The sequence below is a fragment of the Enhydra lutris genome, unplaced genomic scaffold (genome assembly GCF_002288905.1).
Source record: "Enhydra lutris kenyoni isolate GAN:26980312 unplaced genomic scaffold, ASM228890v2 scaffoldscaffold46, whole genome shotgun sequence".
NCBI classification, from domain to species: Eukaryota; Metazoa; Chordata; class Mammalia; order Carnivora; family Mustelidae; genus Enhydra; species Enhydra lutris.
The window spans coordinates 9,105,363-9,124,120 of NW_019154130.1; the positions used below are offsets into that span (position 1 = coordinate 9,105,363).

At 57.6% G+C, this 18,758-nt stretch overlaps 1 protein-coding gene across 1 annotated transcript; it reads right to left on the bottom strand.

Moving 5' to 3' along the window:
* Nucleotides 1–254: 254 nt before the first annotated feature.
* LOC111156396 (DEAD-box helicase 54) lies at nt 255–18,624 on the bottom strand. The gene is made up of 20 exons (XM_022517251.1): nt 18,444–18,624; nt 15,929–16,058; nt 14,504–14,574; nt 13,756–13,944; nt 13,606–13,655; nt 12,537–12,578; nt 12,323–12,418; nt 11,511–11,632; nt 11,339–11,400; nt 11,131–11,262; nt 9,756–9,966; nt 7,201–7,335; nt 5,633–5,863; nt 5,467–5,540; nt 4,710–4,919; nt 3,675–3,817; nt 3,475–3,588; nt 2,736–2,840; nt 2,374–2,486; nt 255–865 (listed from the first exon to the last, which is right to left on the bottom strand). The coding sequence occupies exons 1-20, from the start codon at nt 18,615–18,617 to the stop codon at nt 633–635; spliced, it is 2,637 nt and encodes an 878-aa protein (XP_022372959.1). The 5' UTR covers nt 18,618–18,624; the 3' UTR covers nt 255–632.
* Between the last annotated feature and the right edge of the window lie 134 nt (nt 18,625–18,758).

Consider the following 18,758-nt stretch of genomic DNA (forward strand, 5'->3'; position numbering starts at 1 on the left):
CCAGGACCCCACATTGGAGCTGGAGAGCACTGGGCTCGGAAGGTGGAGGCCAGGACCGGTTCTGACCTGTGGGTGTGGTGGGGGCCGTGTGAGTCCCCTTCACAGCCAGAGGAGGAGCCGCTGAGCCCTCTGCCCCACACCCCCCCCCCCACCCCCAGCCACCACCCTCTTGACTGTTGGCCACAGTAGCTGGGGCTTTCATAGCTGGGTCCGCCCCTTCCGGCTCCGTGGTAGACTGCACTCCCAGTCCGCTCGAGATGCTTAATAAAGGTTTATTACATTAAAAATACATCACCAGGCCTTAGGCACTCAGGGCTTCGCCCCATGTGGCCACCACCTCTGAACTTGTGAACCACCCAGGACACATGGAAGCAGCAGCAGCTGAGTGGCCAACTTGGGTTTTGGCTGCCCCCACCCGGCTGGCAAACCCCTGTGCATCCTTGAAGACTGAGCATGAATGGCTCCACCTCGGGCAGAGGTGGCCACGGCCCCGGGTGGCCAGACAGCACCCCTTTCCTGCAGGGAGCTCCGCCAGTGGCCGGCCCAGGGCCAGGCACACGGTGGCACTCGGGAACATCTACTGACGTCCACCCCTGCAGCACGCGAGGAGCCATGGGGCAGGGTCACCTGCCTTACATCCTCTTCCTCATCTTGCCCTTCTTGGCGTGGGTGCCCCGGCCAAAGGCACCCCTCTGCAGCTCCTGGGCTCGGCGCCGGTTACGGGCGGACAGCTGCTTCAGGCCCCCTCGCTGCAGGAAGCGCAACTTCTCCGCCCGGCGCCGCTGCTTCAAGATCTGCTGCTTGGTCTTGAGCTCTGAGCGCACACGGCCTGCGGGGGCGCCCGGACTGCGGGGCTGGGATGCACCTGTCAGGAATTCAGGGAGCTCAGCCTTCTGGTCTACTCCTAGGGCCTCCTCTTCCCGGAAGCCTCCAGACCGCCCCCCGCCCCCCCGCCCATTCTGGGTTCACTGGTGTGGCCCCAGGGTCTGGCTCATTGTAGGTGCTCAATAAAGCTTCCATAGTCTGCTGCCGTGGTCAACAGCATGGACCCTTGAGCCCACACCGCTGGGGTCCAAATCCCAGCCGTGACCTCTCAGACCCTGAGCAAGTCACTTAAGTTCTCTGAGCCTCCGTTCCCCGCTGTGAATTATGGGACTCATGGGTCCCAACGAGGAGTCGGTTGAGGAGGAGGTGTGTACAGTGCTGGGAACGAGAGCCAACCCACAGTAAGGGCCTCCCAAGTGCACTATCATGATTACAGACCACTCGATGGAGATTTACTGAGCATGAGCCCTATGCTGGGCACCGGGGACCCAGCCCTGACTGGACAGACTCCAATCCCTATTTCCACAGACCGCATGCTCTCGGCATGTTAAGCCGTTAGCTTAACTTCCTTGGGCAGGAGAGAGGGCAGAGAAGGCCAGAGAGGCGAAGGGCTGGGCCCCAGGTCACATAGCGGCAGCAGTAGACATCATGGCCCCACCTCAGCCTGTTCTCCCAGGGATCTAGAAGGGCACCTCCCCCCACTCCCGCCTCCCTGGCTCCCCAATAAACCCTAGCCTCCCCTCCTCTACCATGTTCCCTCTCCCTGTCTGGCTCCTCCCCACCCGTAAGAGTGACCTTTTCAGGGCTTCCACACAGATGATCATTACGGCGGTCCCAGATGTCTCCACAGGGGCCAGGGTGCCCGACAGGGACTCATCACCCCCAATGAGGACAAAGCACAGAGGGAGAATGGCTGTTCCTTCCTGAAGCCCACAGGCAGACCCAGAGCAGTGGCTAACACTGGGAGCTGAGCCATGAGGGGTGAGAGGCCCAGGGGAGGCAGGGGCATGTCCACAGAGGCATAGAGAGATGGAGACAGACAGAGACACCAAGAGGGAAAAGGGAGCACAGAGAGACAGGGAAGGAGAGACCAAATACAGAGATGCCTGTGTAGAGAGAGGGAGAGATATGATGAGGGAGAGAGATGAAGACAGAAAGGGGAGAGAAAGACCAAGACAGAGGAAGAAAGGAAACAAAAAATGAAATGACAAGGGCGACAGATGGAGACAGAAAGTCTGAGAGATGGGAAGAAAAGGAAACAAAGACAGAATGAGGAGAAAGCAGCCGAGAGGAGCAGGGACAGGGATGCACAGTCAGAGAGAGGAAGAGAGGAACGGGGACCCAGCAAGAGAGAGTGACAGAGAGGAAGTTTCTGAGAAAACCCAAGACAGAGACAGACAGAGGAAGAAATGTAAGAGACCTAACCAGGGAGGAGAGACGCTGAGGGGAGCGGACAGAGCCCATTCACATCCCACTGCAGCCTCACAGAGAACCAAGGCCGGGATGATCCAAAAGACACTTGCCAACCTGCTCTGAGGACCATCCTACCTTGGCCTCTTCCGCGCTTCCCACCTCTTCGCTCTGGGCCTCGCGGCTGGGACGTTCCTTCGTCTTCTGAATCCCGATCATCGATTTTCTGTTTCTGTTTCCACTTCTGGTAGCTGGGGAGCCGAGTTAAGGAGGCTACGTGCGGGACCATGATGCCCTAGATACCCCTGGGTGGGGAGTAGGTCCTGCACCCACTCCAGCAGATACAGGTACCACCTCTGGGGGCGGGGCAACAGGAGCTGCTCAGCCCCGCCCCAACACCCAGAGTACCCAGTGAGAGAGGCTGCCCTGTCCCCTCCCCTCAACCCGCGCCCGCCTCTAGGGGCTGCTCGCCCCGCCCCCGGCCCCGCCCCTCCGGATACAGGTCCCGTTTATAGGAACTGCTGATGTAGCGGCCACTCTCTGTCTTGATCTTTTTCTTGTCCTCCTGTCCTGACTGTCCCACAAAGCGCTTCTTCTTCCGGTCCCTGCAGGAGATGGAGTCGGGAGAGCTAATGTGGAAGGAGGTGGCCTGGCGCAGCCTACTTTCCTTCGGCGCCTGTTTCTTCCCCACCCTCACAAGGGAAGCAGCTGGCCCATGTCCAGCATACAGCAAGTGCTCAATTAAGGCCCATTCCCTGCCCCTCCTCGCCTCTTCCTAGCAGCCCAGATCTCAAAAGATGGTGTGGGGGGGTCACTGGGAATTGGGGTCCCTGGATCAGGGTTAGGGGCCCAGTGAGGGTACCAATCCTACTCTGCCACCTCCTGGCTTGGTGACCCTGGGTTGAGTCACGCCATTTCTCTCGAACCAGAGTCCAAATGGGAGAGACGGGTCATGAGCTCTGTCGAGAAAGACGAGCCAGCAGGAAGGACAGGTGGACCCAGATCCCTGTTGTGTACGATCAAATCACGGGCACAGGCTGTGGTGGTGGGGGTGATAGGGTCAGTGTCCTTGCCATGTGCGATCACGTGGGACGACATGGAAGGGCTCACAGTCCACGCTGCACACAATCGAATGTGGGAGGGTGACATTTCCTGCTCTGGGGGAGCAAATGGGAGCCCACCTGCCTCCTGTGTGGGACCACAGGGGGCGTGCGCTCGCCAACTCGCTTGCTGGCTCACCACTTCAGCTGCTGCTGGCCTCTGGTCAGGTTCTGGGCTTCGTCCCCCATCAGGTCCAGCACAGCGCCAGCCACCTGCTGCTCAAATGCGCCCCCGTCCCCACCAATGCTCAGGCTGCAGGCAAAGGGAGAGGACACGCCACAGGGTTAGTGGGGGGCCCATCAGGCCCCATCTGCCTGACCCCAGGACCAGCCACTCACCCCCGCTCACTGTCGAAGTCCTTGGGCCGGTAGGGGATGTAGAACTCCTGGTCCCGATGCCGGGCCTCCTCCCTCCGCCTCTTGGCTCTCCGGTCAGGTCCCGGCTGTGGCCGCTTCCGGCCCATGACCTCCGTGAAGACATCCTGGCAGATGGACACCAGTGTCACACCTGCAGCCCCCCGGGGAAGCCACTGGCCTCGTCACCTGCCAGTCCGGCTAGAGTTAAGGGCCAGCGGCTTCCAGGACTTTAAAACTTTGATACTTCCAGGTGCCTGGATGGCTCCGTCATTAAGCATCTGCCTTCAGCTCGGGTCGTGATCCCGGGTTCCTGGGATCGAGAGCCCATTCGGGCTCCCTGCTCAGTGGGAAGCCTGCTTCTCCCTCTCCCACTTTCCCTGGTTGTGTTTCCTCTCTTGTTGGGCCTCTCTCTCTGTCAAATAAATAAATAAAATCTTTAAAAGAAAACAATAAATAAAAATAAAAGTCTGGTACCTCTCTCTGTGCCCTGTTTCCTGCTCTGCATTGTAGGATGACCTTGGCACCACAAGAGCTGGCCGGGTGTAAGAGGAGGAAGCTGGGGGCCAACTGGGGCAAGACCCCTTTCCAGGGGCACCTGGGTGGCTCAGTGGGTTAAAGCCTCTGCTTTCGGCTCAGGTCATGATCTCAGGGTCCTGGGATCGAGCCCCGCATCGGCCTCTCTGCTCGGCAGGGAGCCTGCTTCCTCCTCACTCTCCGCCTGCCTCTCTGCCTACTTGTGATCTCTGTCTGTCAAATAAATAAATAAAATCTTAAAAAAAAAAAAAAAAAAGAATCACTTAAGACCCCTTTCCAGCTCCAGGCTGGTCCCTCAGGCTGTTTGACCAAGGCAAGGCCCTGCCCCTCTCTGGGCCTGGCCTTGCTCTGTACATTATGGACCAGTCCAGGAAGTTTTAACCTGTATTTTTTGGCTACTGAGCCCTTGGTACAAATCAGAGACTGGGCCTGGGGGTAGAGGCTGGGCCGGGGGCAGGGGGCGGTTAGAGGTGGGAGCAGTACCTCCACACTCTCTTCTGCTGCCTCTTCCTCCTCCTCCTCAGGCTTCTCTTCCTGGGGTGCTGAGCAGCTGGGGGCTGGGCCAGCTGTGTCCTCCTGCCGCCCTTGCCGCCCCTGCTGGAAGCTGGCGATGGCCTTGTGGTCCTTTCGCCGCTTGGCACGCATCACCTGGCTGCTCGGGTCCCGGCTGGAGGCGTTGATCTCAAAGATGGTCTGCAGAGGGGACACACCAGTCCTTCCCCCAGTGGCCTCCTTCCCAGCCCTGCCCTCAGCAGCCTGGTGGGCTCTCTGTGGCATTCCTCCCCAGGTCCTTCCAACTCTGTGAGGTTGGTACTCTGATTACCTGCATTTCCCCATTAGAAAGGAGGCCCAGAGAGGGCAAGTCACCAACCCGAGGTCACACAGCTGGGACAAGTGAGAGTGGCATTTTGATCCTGGTTTACCTGGCACCCCGGTGGGGTGCCCAGTGTGAGTCAAGAGGGCATGAAAGGTGACTAAAAGCCAGCTCGAGGCCACTGACAGGCCCAACACATGTCACTCCCCCTCTGGAAGCGGCAGGAAATGGCTACCACACAGAGTACCCGCTGCAGACTAGCAGGGACAAGGGGCATGTCTAGAGATGCTGAGGGGGCAGAGCCGCAAGCTCAGAGGAAAAGCCCCACTGGGGTCTGGCTTTGGGTCAGGAGCTTGGCCACAGTCCTGACTCCCTAGTAGCCTCCGGGACCCCGGCCCCCGCGGGCTCTCCCACCCCCTTACTCACCGCCCGTGAGCGGTAGTTCTTGATGCTGTCCACCAGCTTCAGCCGCTGCAGCTCCCTCTCCTCGAAGCGCGAGCCTGGTGGGGACGGGGAGGAGGCGTGAGACTGGGGAGGCTCCGTGGGGCCCACCCGTAGCGCACTGTCCCAAACCCCCCACGCGGGGACTCACTGAAGAGGGGGTGCAGGCCCAGCACCGCGAGGTCCAGCTCCTTCGCCCTCTTGATGGACTCGGGCGAGGCCGCGGGCCGGGAGCGCACGTACTGCTGCTGGGCGTTGTCAGCCACCCGGCCCAGGCCCCGTAGCTCCAGCGACGCCGCCAGGGTGCCCTGCAGGCTGCTCTCCTCATCGTCTACCACGCTCTGCGGCACCCGGCCCAGCACGCCGTCCACACTGCCCGCGCCTGCCAGCCACACATGGAGCCCGTCGGAGGCCTTGCGGCCTGGCCCCCTGCCTGCAGCCGTCCCTCCCCACCCTGGTCCCAAATCACATCGTCCCCAGGGATGGAGCCGCGGCTCTGGCCGGCCACCTGACAGAGCTCGACCACGTGTCCACAGTGACAGCTTGAGGGCCGCTGCCTGTTTTCGGGAAGAACCCCTCTAGCTGTGTTCTGTCTTTGTCGGACTCTGAGGAGCTGCTGTAGGTCGTACGACCTGCAGAGCCCAAGCCATTCACCAGCTTGCTCTTTCCACTGACTCTCCCACGAGACCGCCGGACAACCCCACGCTACAGAAGAGGACACGAGGCTCAGCAGAGGTTTAGTCCTGCCCAGCAGCGCGCCACAGGGTGCTGTCCAGACTCGGCCCCCGCACTGGCTCGAGAGCAGGGCCACCCATCCTGGCTAGCTCTGGGGCAGGTGTAGGATGGCCGCCCCCAACAGATGACTACCCCGTGCCTGGCTTCTTCTGGGACACTGTTGTGGGGGCTCCTTCCCTCTCTCTGCCCCTCACACCCCCACTGCTTGGTGTCGACCCAGGAGGTCTGCCAGGGGCTCTGGAATCTGCATTTGGACAAAGGGCTGAGCTGCAGGTGCTCCCGGCGCTCTGGAACCAGGACGTGGCACATGGGGTGCTCAGGGAAGGCGCAGGGTGCCCCGTGCACGGGCTCCATTTACACCCAGCTTCCTGAATCCGGGCTCCCAACTCCCTGCTGAGTAACAAGCAACGTGGGACTAGTGGCCTGGCTCACCTACAAAGCAACCCTTCTGTGTTCTCAGATAGACACAGGAGATAAGGTGCACTAAGGGCCTGACACACAGTAGGACCGCAGGAGGAGGCTACCATGATCACCATCGCCCACCCCATACAGTCCCACCCCAGAGACTCTGGGAAAGTTCTGGGAACTTCAGTCTCCCTCTGCCTGCCTGGGCTGTCCCGGAAACATAGTCAAGGGCAGGGTCTCAAACAGATGCCCACAGGGGCCAGGCAAACAAGAGGAGCAAGGGAGGTGGGCGTGCAGCGAGCCTGGGGGCCCTTCTATCCGGGGTGCACGGCCCAGATGGCCTGTACAACAACCTCAGGGAAAGGTAGACTCGGCAGTCAGACCCAGCTGCTTTCCAAGAGACATCAGAAATCTGGATTTTTATATGAAATTCTGAGTTTAAAATACAGGGCTTTCGCCCTGGGGTCCAATCCAGGCCCGCCTCCTCCCAGAGCCAGTACAGCCTCTCCCTGCCTGCACCGTGGGCTCTGCAGCGGACCCCCAGGGACCTCCTGCCCCAATCCCCTGGCCTCCACTCACCTGAGGACCCCTCATGGGGGCGGGCAGGGGTAAGGGCGCGGCCGAGGAACAGGTGCAGGTCTAGCAGATAGGGGACCTCGTCTGGGGCCACCAAGGAGTAGGCCGTGCCGCTTCGGCCAGCCCGGGCCACGCGGCCTGTGGGGGGAAAAAAGGTCAAGCTGAAGCAAAGACAAAGGGCCCTAAAGCCCAGCATGAGTCCCGCTGGCCCGACTCCCAAGGGCACGGGTCAGGCCAAGGCCACACCTCACTGAGCTGCTGTCCTCGACTGTGAGAAGGGGCAGCAATGATCACTAGGGTCCCTGCACATGTGTGTGAGCCCACACAGTGCTCTGGGAAGTCGGCAGAAATAAAGATGAGGCCACCTGTGCTCATTATCAATATCAAAAGTCTCTGGCATCCCTGTTTTGGGAGATTTTCCCCGAGGAAATAACCAAGGATCATCCAAAGATGCACGTTCAAGAATGTCTACGACAGTTCTGCCCACAACAAGCCCAAGTCGGAAACCACTTCAAGACGTGACAGAGGGGCGCCTGGGTGGCTCAGATGTTAAGCGTCTGCCTTTGGCTCAGGTCGTGATCCCGGGGTCCTGGGATCAAGTCCCACATTGGGCTTCCTGTTCGTGGAAAGCCTGCTTCTCCTTCTCCTACTTCCCCTGCTTGTGTTCCCTCTCTCGCTGTGTCTCTATCAAATAAATAAATACAATCTTAAAAAAAAAAAAAAAAAAAGACTTGACAGAGGCTGGGCTAAACGGCTTAGCTGATGATCACATGGTGCGAATTACACAAGTGAGGAAACGGGCTGGCAAACTGCGGCCAATGACCAGAGCTGGCCCCCGACCTGTTTGTGTCAATAAAGTTTTATAGGCACTCAGCCATGCTCCTTCATTTATTTATTCATATTTTCTAAGGCTGCTTTCAAGCTACAATGGCAGAGATCAGGGAGATTATATGCCTTCGAAGCTTAAAGCATTTACTATCTGGCCCTTTACAAACAGACTTACCAACCTGTCAAAGAGTGATGTTTCGTGGTGAACAGAAAACATGCAGGACATACACTGACGCAAGAAAAAAATGACAGGAAAGAATGTCCAGCGTGATTCTAATTCTGTGTTAAGTGAATCCAAGTGCGACGTTACCTTTGGCTTGTTTCTGGATCTCGCAAAAACAAAGTGTCACCACGTTTGCAAGATTCATTTGGGGTGGTCTGACTTACACTGCGGGTCACAGAGCACATGAGGAACTCCCTTTGCGGGGTTTCTGTGCCCCTCAAGGAACCTGCAAGCCAGCTCTCCCCAGAGCATGGACACAGCGAGCAGGCACCAACAGGGAGCCAAGGTCTCCAGACCTGCAGTCCGGGGCCCAGACGGAGGCCTCCCACACTCCCCGACTGAAGGTGGAAGCAATTCCCCTGGGGCCCAGCACGGGGAGCCCGAATTTACTTATTCAACGATGTTCAACCATACGGAACCTGCCCTCCAGATTCTTTTCTCACGGACGTGCATTTAACTTATTCGTGTTTACAAATGAAGCACGCACAGTTCTGAGTTAAAAGAAAGCAAAGAGAATAGAATGGTGGTTCCCTGGGGTTGGGGAAGGGGGGACAGGGTATTAGTTTAATGAGAACAGAGTTTCAGTTTGGAAAGACGAGGAGAAGGTTCTGGAGGCGGTTAACGGTTGCACAACCATATGAATGTACTTAATGTCTCTGAACATACACCTAAGAATGATTAAAATGGTAACTGTGTGTTACATATACTTTACCACGATTTTTTAAAAGGCAGCAGTGACAAGAGACACACTAGAATGACAGCCGTGCCAGCAGGGAGACAAGGAGGGACAATGGTGAAGAGGGGGGGTTCCAACCCCAGCTGCCCCACTTTGCTATCTGCATGACCCCTGGCCAGTTATGAACCTCTCTGGCCTCAGTATATTTGTCTGTAAAATGGGGCTGATGCTGCTGGCACCTGCTACCCAGGATGGTTGTGAAGATGGAAAGAGCCAATAAAATGCTCATACCCGGGCCCGACAGGCACGCTGGGCAGGCACCAATCGCTGTCACATCACCAGTGACAGGTGCGTGGCTTACCGCCTTCTATGTGCTTTGGTTCATTTCCCACTTTTCCGACTACGTGGCTGCCTTACTTTTATCCCCGAAAAATTATAGAGTACTTGGGCCTGGGAGGGCAGAGAGGAAGGTGGGCCACACGTGCTGACTGGAGAAAGTCAGGAGCTCCCTGCCATCTCCCTGGGTGAACAGGAGGCAGAGTTCAGCCTTGCAAAGGTTTAAAGGAGAGGAACTAAAATGACAGAGTTTCGGGAGAGGACTGTGAGGAGGAGGGGGGCTGAGTGGCATGCCATCGGGCCCCAGGACAGGACATGGAGAGAGAGCCCAGAATGGGGCCTCCAGAGCTGCTCCAAGCTGTGGGAATGCCTGGGCCACATCCCCGAGCCGCGAACTTAGGGGGCCCTTCCCCAGGCCTCCAGGTCTCTCCCCGGAGTGCCGGCTCTGCATGCTCAGCTCCCACCCTGGGCCAGGCCCGGTCCTGGGCTCCTCACCCACGCGGTGCAGGAAGAGCTTGCCCTTGGCAGGGAAGCTGTAGTTGATGACGTTGTCCAGCAGCGGGATGTCCAGGCCGCGGGCCGCCAGGTCCGTCACGATGAGGGTGGAGCACTTGCCGTGGGTGAACTTGGCCAGGTTGATCTTGCGGGCCGTCGGGTCCAGGGCGCTATAGATGTGGGCGCAGCTCACCCCCTGTGTTGTCAGCAGCTGCTCAGAGTGAAGACAAGAGGGAGGGAAACGGGCTTGCAGGAGGCGGGCGAGGGAGCCAAGCCCCGGCAGGAGTGCGAGGATGGGATGGGAAGACCATGGGTTCCGGGGGGGCAGGAAGCTCTGGTCAGAATCCCAGCTCTGCAGGGCAGCTGCGGACACGGGTGGAGGTCTCCCGGAGGGAAGTGCCAGCCCAGGACACCAACCTCATCCCACCTCCGCCACTAACAAGCTGTGTGACCTTGAGCAAGTTCCCTAACCTCTCCGTGCCTTTGCTCATTAAAAACTACTATTTTGGTTTTATTCATCAGTGATACCAGCAGCTGCACAAAGAAAGCACCGTTAAATGCACAACAACCATGTGAAACCCAGTGAACCGTGTCCTCAGATAACAGACCTCAGGGGTGGCCACCCCGGGGGAGTGGCAATGACTGGCAAGGGGCCCAGGCAGCCTCTGGGGCACCCGGACTCCCCCATGCCGAGGGTCCCAGGTGCAGAGGTATGGAAAAACTCCACCACGCTGCTCCCGGAAGCTCAGGACACTTTACCCAGCTTCCAGTTCGCAGGGGATGCTTCCGTTTTAGAACGCGAACTACACGGGACACGAAAATCTACAGAAAATGGCAGGATTGGGGCCGGGAAGAGTCTTCAAAGTAACTCGGATGTAGGAGAGTGTCAGAGGAATCAAGACTAGGCGTGAGTCGATCACTGAGTACTTGGGAGTTCGTGATGCTATTTGCTGACGTTAATATGTGTTTGGAATTCTTTTTTTTTTTTTTTTTTAAGGATTTTATTATTTATTTGAGAGAGAGAGAGAGAGACAGAGAATGCACATAAGAGAGAGCCAGACAGAGAGAAGGGGGACAGTCAGAGGGAGAGGGAGAAGCAGGCTCCTCGCGGAGCAGGGAGGCTCGAACCCAGGACCTGGGCATCATGACCTGAGCCGAAGGCAGATGCATAGCTGACTGAGCCACCCACGCGCCCCTGGAATTCTTTATGATAAAAAGTTAAAGAATAAAAGAGGACCGGCCCTGGCCAGGCCAGTGTCCTGCTCTAGTGCTGCCCTCTGGTGGCCTCACCCGGAACTGCAGCTCCAAGCTGGCCATGGAGGGTGGTGGTGGTCCCCAGGAGGGTGGCCCAGTGTTGGCTTCCCCAACCCCCTACCTCGCTGAGGTACTCGGCGTGGTGCTTCGTGGCCACAAACACCACCGTCTGGTCCTGGGGCCGCACCACGGTGCGCAGCAGGTGGAGCAGCACGGCAGCCTTGGTGTCCTCACGCACAAGGAAGAAGGAGGTCTGCGGGGAGAGGGGCCGAGGTGGGCTCACAGGGTCTCAGCTGCAGGCTCCGGAAGGGGCCCGGGTGGAGCCTCACCTTAAGCTGCTCATTGAGTTTGGTGTCCACATCGAGCCGGATGAGCACGGGCTCCGTGAGGCCTGCGGGTGGCACAGGGAAGGTGTTGGGGGCAGGGGGTGGGTAGGGACGGCAGGACAAGCTCCCAGGCCCCTGAGCAGTGGCGGCCCCAGCCCCACCCCGGCTCACTCACCCGCTCGGGCGAACTCCACCAGCAGTTTGGGCAGCGTGGCAGAGAACAGAACGGTCTGGTGGCCTCCGGGGAGGCGGCCGATGATTTCCTGCAGCTGCTCGGCAAAGCCCATCTCAAAGAGCCTGGGGGACAGAGGGCAGGGATTGGGTGAGGGGCTCCCATTCCAGCAAGTTCCAAACCCGTCGCCCTTGCCCCCGGCGGGCTCTCTGCCATGTGCACTGGTGTGTGCCCCATATGACTCTTTACCTCACTTTCTAGCTCACGTTTTCTCTGCGTGACCACATGTGACCACCTCATCCCTGGCAGTGACGACCTAAAAACCTCGTCTATTCTCAGCTACGCAGCTCCGAGGCCAATGCCAGTGGCCTTCCCTCTGCGCCAGGCATGGTTTGAATGCTTTCCAAGCGTGGACTCTCCCAGCACCTGCCAGTGTGGGCTGGTGGATCCCCTGTCCGGAGCCCACCGACAGGCACCAACCCTCAGATCTGCCCAAGTTCAGAGCTGAGTTATGATCCCACTGCCTGGCTCCGGCCTGCTCCCAGATTTGTGCTACTTTGTATTTCTACGAAATCATGTGTTTGTTGTTTTACTGTTTCCTCCCATAGGCCTAAAACGAAATACAACATACAAACACAAAATAAAAACTTTGGGTGCAGGCAGCCGTCAGCCCCGGTGGTGCCTCGGGTCTGTGGTCCACGGTGCGGGTAAACAGCTTTGAGTGCGGCCACGCCGGTCTCTTCCGGCCAAGCCCTTCCTCCGGGCCTCAGGGTAAACCCTGGCGCACGTGTGTGGGGCAGTGCATGTGGCCTTACCTGTCTGCCTCATCGAACACCACGTACTCTATGCTCTGCAGCTTCAAGTTCATCTCCACAGCCACGTGTACCAAGCGCCCTGGGGTAGCAATGATTCTGGAAGGGGGTGTGCAGGCCAGGTCAGCCGGGGCTCCCAGCAGACCCCTCCTCACACTCCCCAGCAGCTGCCTGTCAGGGAAGAGACCCTAGACCACCGTCCTCAACCCAAACTCACATGTCGGGATTTTCGTGCAGCGCAGCAAACTGGTCTTCCATCCTGGGGTGGGGGGTGGGGAGAGGAGGCGTCAGCTTGACACAACAGCCGCTTTAAACTCTCTCCCTCTCCCTCTCCCTCTCCAGGTGGCCACGGGAGGCCCATACCCCGCCCCTAGGCTCTGAGGTAGCGTAAGGCTATCACAGAAACACACAGAAGGACTGATACCATGAAGAGTTCCCCGAGGAGATGGGCTCTGCCCAGGTATTCCCTGCACCCCCTCTCTGGACCACCACAAGCCTGCTTCTGCCTCCAGTGCCACGTACCAGTTAGCCCCAGAACCACCAGCTCCCCAAGATTCCAGGCGGCCTGGACCCCTGTCCTTGTTCTTACACCCTCGGGTTCGCGGCCCTAACTCTGGCCCTTCTCTGGAACACTCGGGACACCCGAAGGAGCCAGAGTTTTGAGTCTGGCCTCATCCAGGGAGGTATCTCGGATCATCGCGAGCTCCCCAGATAACTAAATACAATGCAGGCAAAGGAACACTTAAAAACCAAACATTCTTCTCAGAATCCAAAGTGACTGGTCACAGTGACATTCCGAGAGAAGAACAAGGAAGGGGCCGCCCTGTGAGGGAAAAGCTGTGAGACGGGGCAGGAGGCTAGGTTCCGCAGCTCTGGGCCCGTCACGTGCTGTCTGCTCACCTGGAGAACAGGTATGGTGTCTGCCACCCGCAAACACAGGACCAGCACATCAGGAAACCCTACAGTTCTCAAATCTGAGCGACTGCAAACACTCCCTGATTTCTGTGCAACAGCTCACTATTAGGCGTACGTGTGAAAGTTGGTACAACTGAGCTGCCCGAGGGCAGACCCTGCGCACCGCGGGCTCCCCCAAGAGCACGAGCCCCCACTGGGAATTGCGTGGGAAATTCTTGTGCTATTTTACTGCACGTTTCCCCTTCTTTTTGGGATATGCAGAGAAGCCGCCATCGTTCCTAAGCCACCCAGGCTCAGGGGATCGGGCACCCTGGAGACCCGGGCTACGCTTGCAGGGTGCGGCCCACTGCATGGAGCAAGGGGGCTCTTACTTGTCCCCGCCGAGGATCAGGGTGGTCCTGAGGCCTGTGAACTTGCCGAGCTATGGGGAGGGAGAGAGAGAGAGAGAGAGAGATGACACAGCCTGTGCCGGCCTCCCAAACCGGCCCCAGCTCAGCCCAGCAGCCTGGGCCCCAGCACACCTCTTTGGTGAACTTCATGGTCTGCAGGGCCAGCTCGCGGGTGGGCGAGAGGACAAGGGCACGGGCCCCAGTCTGGGCGCTGCGGGTCTTGAGCCGCTCGAACAAGGGGATGAGGAAGCAGGCTGTCTTGCCACTGCCAGTCCGGGCCATGGCGACCACGTCCTTGCCGTCCAGGATCACAGGGATGGTCTGGAGGGAAGCAGGTGGGGGGAGGGAGCAGGGTCAGCTCTGGATCCCTGTACCGCAAGATCCAGAGCACTGAGGTCCTAGGGAGTGGGCAACCTTGGGCCTGCTGTCAGGTCCTGAGCCCATTCCTGCCAAGGCTTCTGTGTACACTTCCAGGGACGAGCAGCTCACTACTCCCAGCTCTTCCACTGCTGGAATACACCCTTCTTTAGGTAAAGCCAGACTCCACCTCCCTGTCTTATCCTCTTTGGGACCCCAGAGAATCACTGTCCACCTCTTGGCTAAATGTCTGAGCGCAATGCTCATGACCCAGGAGAGATAATGGGGCACCTGGAAGCTGCCTCGCCATGGGCTCAGCAGCAGGCAGCCTTGTGGAGACGCAAAGGGCAAAGATGCCAACTTTCTCTGCCTGGGAAATGGACTCGCTGTGGGGGGCTTCTGGCAGAGTCAGAAGGGACATAGACGTGACAACCATACAGGGGGCGGGTGTCGAGAGGCTGGACAGGAGGGCCAAGTCGGTCATCCCGTCCTCCCAAACCCCATCAACCGTCCCGTCTCGTACTTTCCTCTGGATGGGTGTTGGCACTTTGTAGCCCTTCTTCATGATGCCCTTGAACACCGGGTAGCTCAAGCCTGGGAGAGAGACAGGGATGGTCAGGGGGAGGGCGGCCCCTGTAGCACACGACAGAAAGCCAACAAGGGCAGATGACCATGTCATCAACATCAACAGCAAGAAGAAAAGAAAGGCGACAGAACAAACCTCAGGAGACACACCTACCCCCTGGGGGGGTAGCGCACCTCAGTCGGATTCTGACTTGAACACACACTCAGCACCATGAGACCACTGGGGTCTCGGCCCTGCTGAGAATCTGTGCCTGCTGCAGGTGTGGTAAGTTCATGTGGGAAGTATTCAGGGATACCGAGAGGGCACGTCTGCCATTCTCATCAGATTCCTCCAGGATGCTGGGGACAAGCGGGGAGTTGTGAAGGAAACAGGACAGACGACACTGGCGATGGATATGGGGAGACTCACTGTTTTCTATTTTTTTAATATGTTTGCAATTTTTTTATAGCTAAAAGGGAAGAGTGGGAAGTGGCTAGGGCCTGCGATGGGTGTGGGTGTGGGTGCTGACCAAGGAGGCACATGGCCCCGCCTGGGGGAGGAGGTGGCCTTTTGAGACTGTCCCTGACTCAGCTTTGTGACAATGGGAGGGCAATGGGAGGCCCAGGGGCAGCAAGCACTGTGATTATAGCTGGTTTTGGGTCAATGCTTCATCCTTATCATCCAGGAAGGCAAAAAGTAGCCATGTGTGGACATTTCTATTTGCTTTTTCTCTAATTGTGGATAAAAGTTTAACAGTTTTAATATATTAATTCATCGTCCAAATTCCTTTTGTGAGTCGACTGTTCATTTTCTTCACCCAATTTTCTATCAGGGTAGCTTTTTCTTATTGATTTGTAAAAGCTCTTTGTATATTAGAGATGTTAATCCTGTATCCATCCCCAAGGATGCAAGTACGTCCTGGATACAGCATGTATTTTAACTCTGTTTGCAGTGTTTTTTGGTGAACATATATCTAACCGAAAAAAAGTCACATCAGACAATGTTCAGATCAATCTTAGAAAGGGCTTCTGCTTTTTAAAATCATTAAAACATTTGCCTTGATATTTAACTCTTTGCGCCATTCGTAAAGAAGAAGAAAGAGGGTTCGGCGTTATTTCCCTCTAGCTAGGTGTCCCGGTACCACGTGCTGCTCCCCCTTTCCTCCCTTTCCCGTCCTGCAGTCAAACCCCGAACGGCCTCACCTGTTCTGGGGCCAGCGCTGCCCTGAGTCTGCATTATCTGCTCTCACACTGGGCCCGACCTCAGTCTACCCAATGCCTACCACGGTGCTGGGCCGACATCAGTACCAGAGACCAGAGCACAGAGGGCAGGGTGAGCCCCTGCTGCGACTCCCCCAAAGTCCTCGGACGCTGGCTCACCCACCCATGGACTGGAAACCTCCGGACTTCTTCTTCTTCTTGTTCTGGGCGCGTACCATCTCCCGAGTGTCTGGCTCCACGTCTGAGGCACATTCCGAGGTGGGGAAGGTGGGCAGGGGTCTGCCAGGTCCCAGCTGGGAGGAAGGATCGGAGAGGCAGCATCACGCCAGGCACAAGCAGACCACTGGGGGCAGGGAGAGGGGCTGTCTTGCTGTGGACGCCCCTCCATTCAAGCTGAAGAGGCCTCTGCCGGATCACTTGACCTCTCTGCTAAAGGGCTCCCCTATGACCGGGCCAGGGCAGGGCAGGGGGCAGAGAGTGGGCTGTGCAGACTGACTGCCTAGGTTTCAATCCCGACTCTGTCTCTCTGTCACTTACCTGTTGCGAGACCTTAGGGGAGACACTAAATCTCCCTGAGTCTGTTTCCGTATCTGGGAAACGGGGATGATAGACAGGAGCATGGGTCTCATAGCGCGTGTTAAGACTACACGGACAAGTGGAAGGCCTAAAACAGCACTCAGCACATAAAAGGTGGTCTCATCCTCATCCTCATCCTGATCTGTCATCCAAAGCCCTCAAAATTTAAACTCTAGAGGGCCAAGCAAACATGTACCGCGTATGGGACCACACTCCTCCACGCTGCCCTGTCTCCCTCTCCCGAGCCCCCTTCTGACCCATCACCCCTCCCAGCTCTGCTCTCTCCTGTGCAGGCTTCCTTCCTGCCTAGACAGGACCCACCTGTCCTAGCACAGCCATATCCAACCCCGACCCCTCCTCTGGGGAGCCTTCTCAGACCACAGAGCTGTTCCCCCTTCCTCTCAGAAATAACATTTACGGAGCACTAATTCATACTAAGATTAAAACTTTCGTGGCATTCACTCTAAGCCCGGTGACGCTCTGAGCATGCGTATAAACTCGCCCACTTTTAATCCTCACGGCAACCCTGTGAAGTAAGCACTATTAGTCTGTCCATTTTACGGAGAAGGAAACTGAGGCACAGGGCAATGAAGTGATGGCCCACGTTCACAGCCAGCAGGGATTTGGACCCTGACTTCAGAGTCTATGTTCTCTCCTCTGTGACCCTCTGCGGGCCCCTACAACTGTCTGGGTCAGAGTTACAGCGTGTCTAGTATGGTCTGTGAGCTAAAAATGGATTTCATACATTTAAAAGATTGTGAAAACATCAAAGAAAGGAGACAATGACCTTATATGGCGCCATAAAGCCTAAAATATTTACCACCTGGTCCTTAACAGGAAGAGTTTGCCAACTTCTGTTCTAGACACGTGAAAACAAAGTGCCTGGAACCCACTGGTGCCCCAGCAATATTTACTGAATAAGTAGAACGAGTGAACACCGTAATTTAATCCTTTCATGAGTCTTTGAGGCACATATAATCCTCTGTCTTGTAGGCATGTGGAAACTTCTGCTTTCTGCAGATGTCGCACAGAGAGGTTAAGCAACCTTTCCAAAGTCCCAGAGCCAGTACAAGGTTGGGCCACATTTGAACACAGGGCTGCACCAGGACAAAGCTCTTTGTCTGGACCATATCGGTGGGCTCTTCTTTGGCACCAACTACCTTGCCCTCCTGTGCTTTAGCAATTTCTCCACATTTCTAGAGCACTTACTGTATGCCAAGCACTGGCTCCACTGGGGTGGGGAAACGTATTAAGATCCAGTCTGGTCCCTGACCTAGAGGAACGTAGATCCCTCTCTTCATCTAAACACCCACGCTTTCATCTACTTACCCGAACCCCACTCTGTACCAGGCACGGGATGGGCACAGGGCTGTGGGAAATAATGTCCCCTTGGTGCTCACACCCGCCTTTTGCATATAGTTGGCACTCAGTAGTGGAAAAATCACGGTCCCCCGGAACCAGGGGTTTGAATCCCAGCTCTTCCGCTCACAGGCTGTGCAGCCTTGGTCAAGTTCCTTAACCTCTCTAGGCCTCAGGGTCCTCCTCTGGGAAACGGGGATGGAGCACTTAGCTCCCGGAGCTGGTATGAGAATTAAACGATAAGGCTTGGAAAGTTCTTAGTGCGGAGCCCGGCACATACCAAGCGGTCAGCAAACGCGAGTTTAATTTACTATTGGTTACCCAGGGGCTTGGGGGCGTCACTGAATTAAGCCACGGGGCCCGGCCTCCGCTCAATTCAACCTGACAAGAATCCCCCAAACTCTTGAAGTCAATGCCGCGGCACCCGCACTTTTCATTGGACCAAAGGGCGCTAGGACCCGCCCCATGGGCAGGAGGTAGCCAATAAGGGGCCGCGACCAAAAGCCGGCCAGGAAGGCCGGAAGGCCCGAGCCCCTAAACACAGAGACTCTAGAGTCGGGAGCCGGGGCGTGACCCGCACGGAGACACGTGCTCAGGCTGGCGGTCCTGTCCCCGACCCCCGCCAGCCGACCTCTCCCCACCCTCAGCCGTGCTCACACCCCACCTGGGGATACCGAGACTGCGGGGCGATGCGCGGACCCGGGGCCCGGACTCCAAAGTGTGCCCTGGCCCCGCGCTCCTACCTTCTGGGTCCGGGCATCATCTTCCGCCTGGATCTCAAACTCGCCGTCCTCCGAGTCGCTGCTGCGGGCCTGGGAGGCCGCGCCTCGGCGCTTCCGCAGCCCCTTCTTTTTCCTCCACTGGGCCATGGCAGTGCGGGACCGCGGTCCGGCCGCCGGGAGCCTGCCGGCCGCCATGCGGGCCCTGGTGCAGGGAACAGGGGAGGGGGCGGGGCCTGCGGGGACGTACCAACGGTGTGGCCGGGCGGGGGGGCACCGCGTCTATGCGGGGTCTCCCCCCCTACCCCGCCCACTGCCTCACCTGTAGACCCAGGAGGA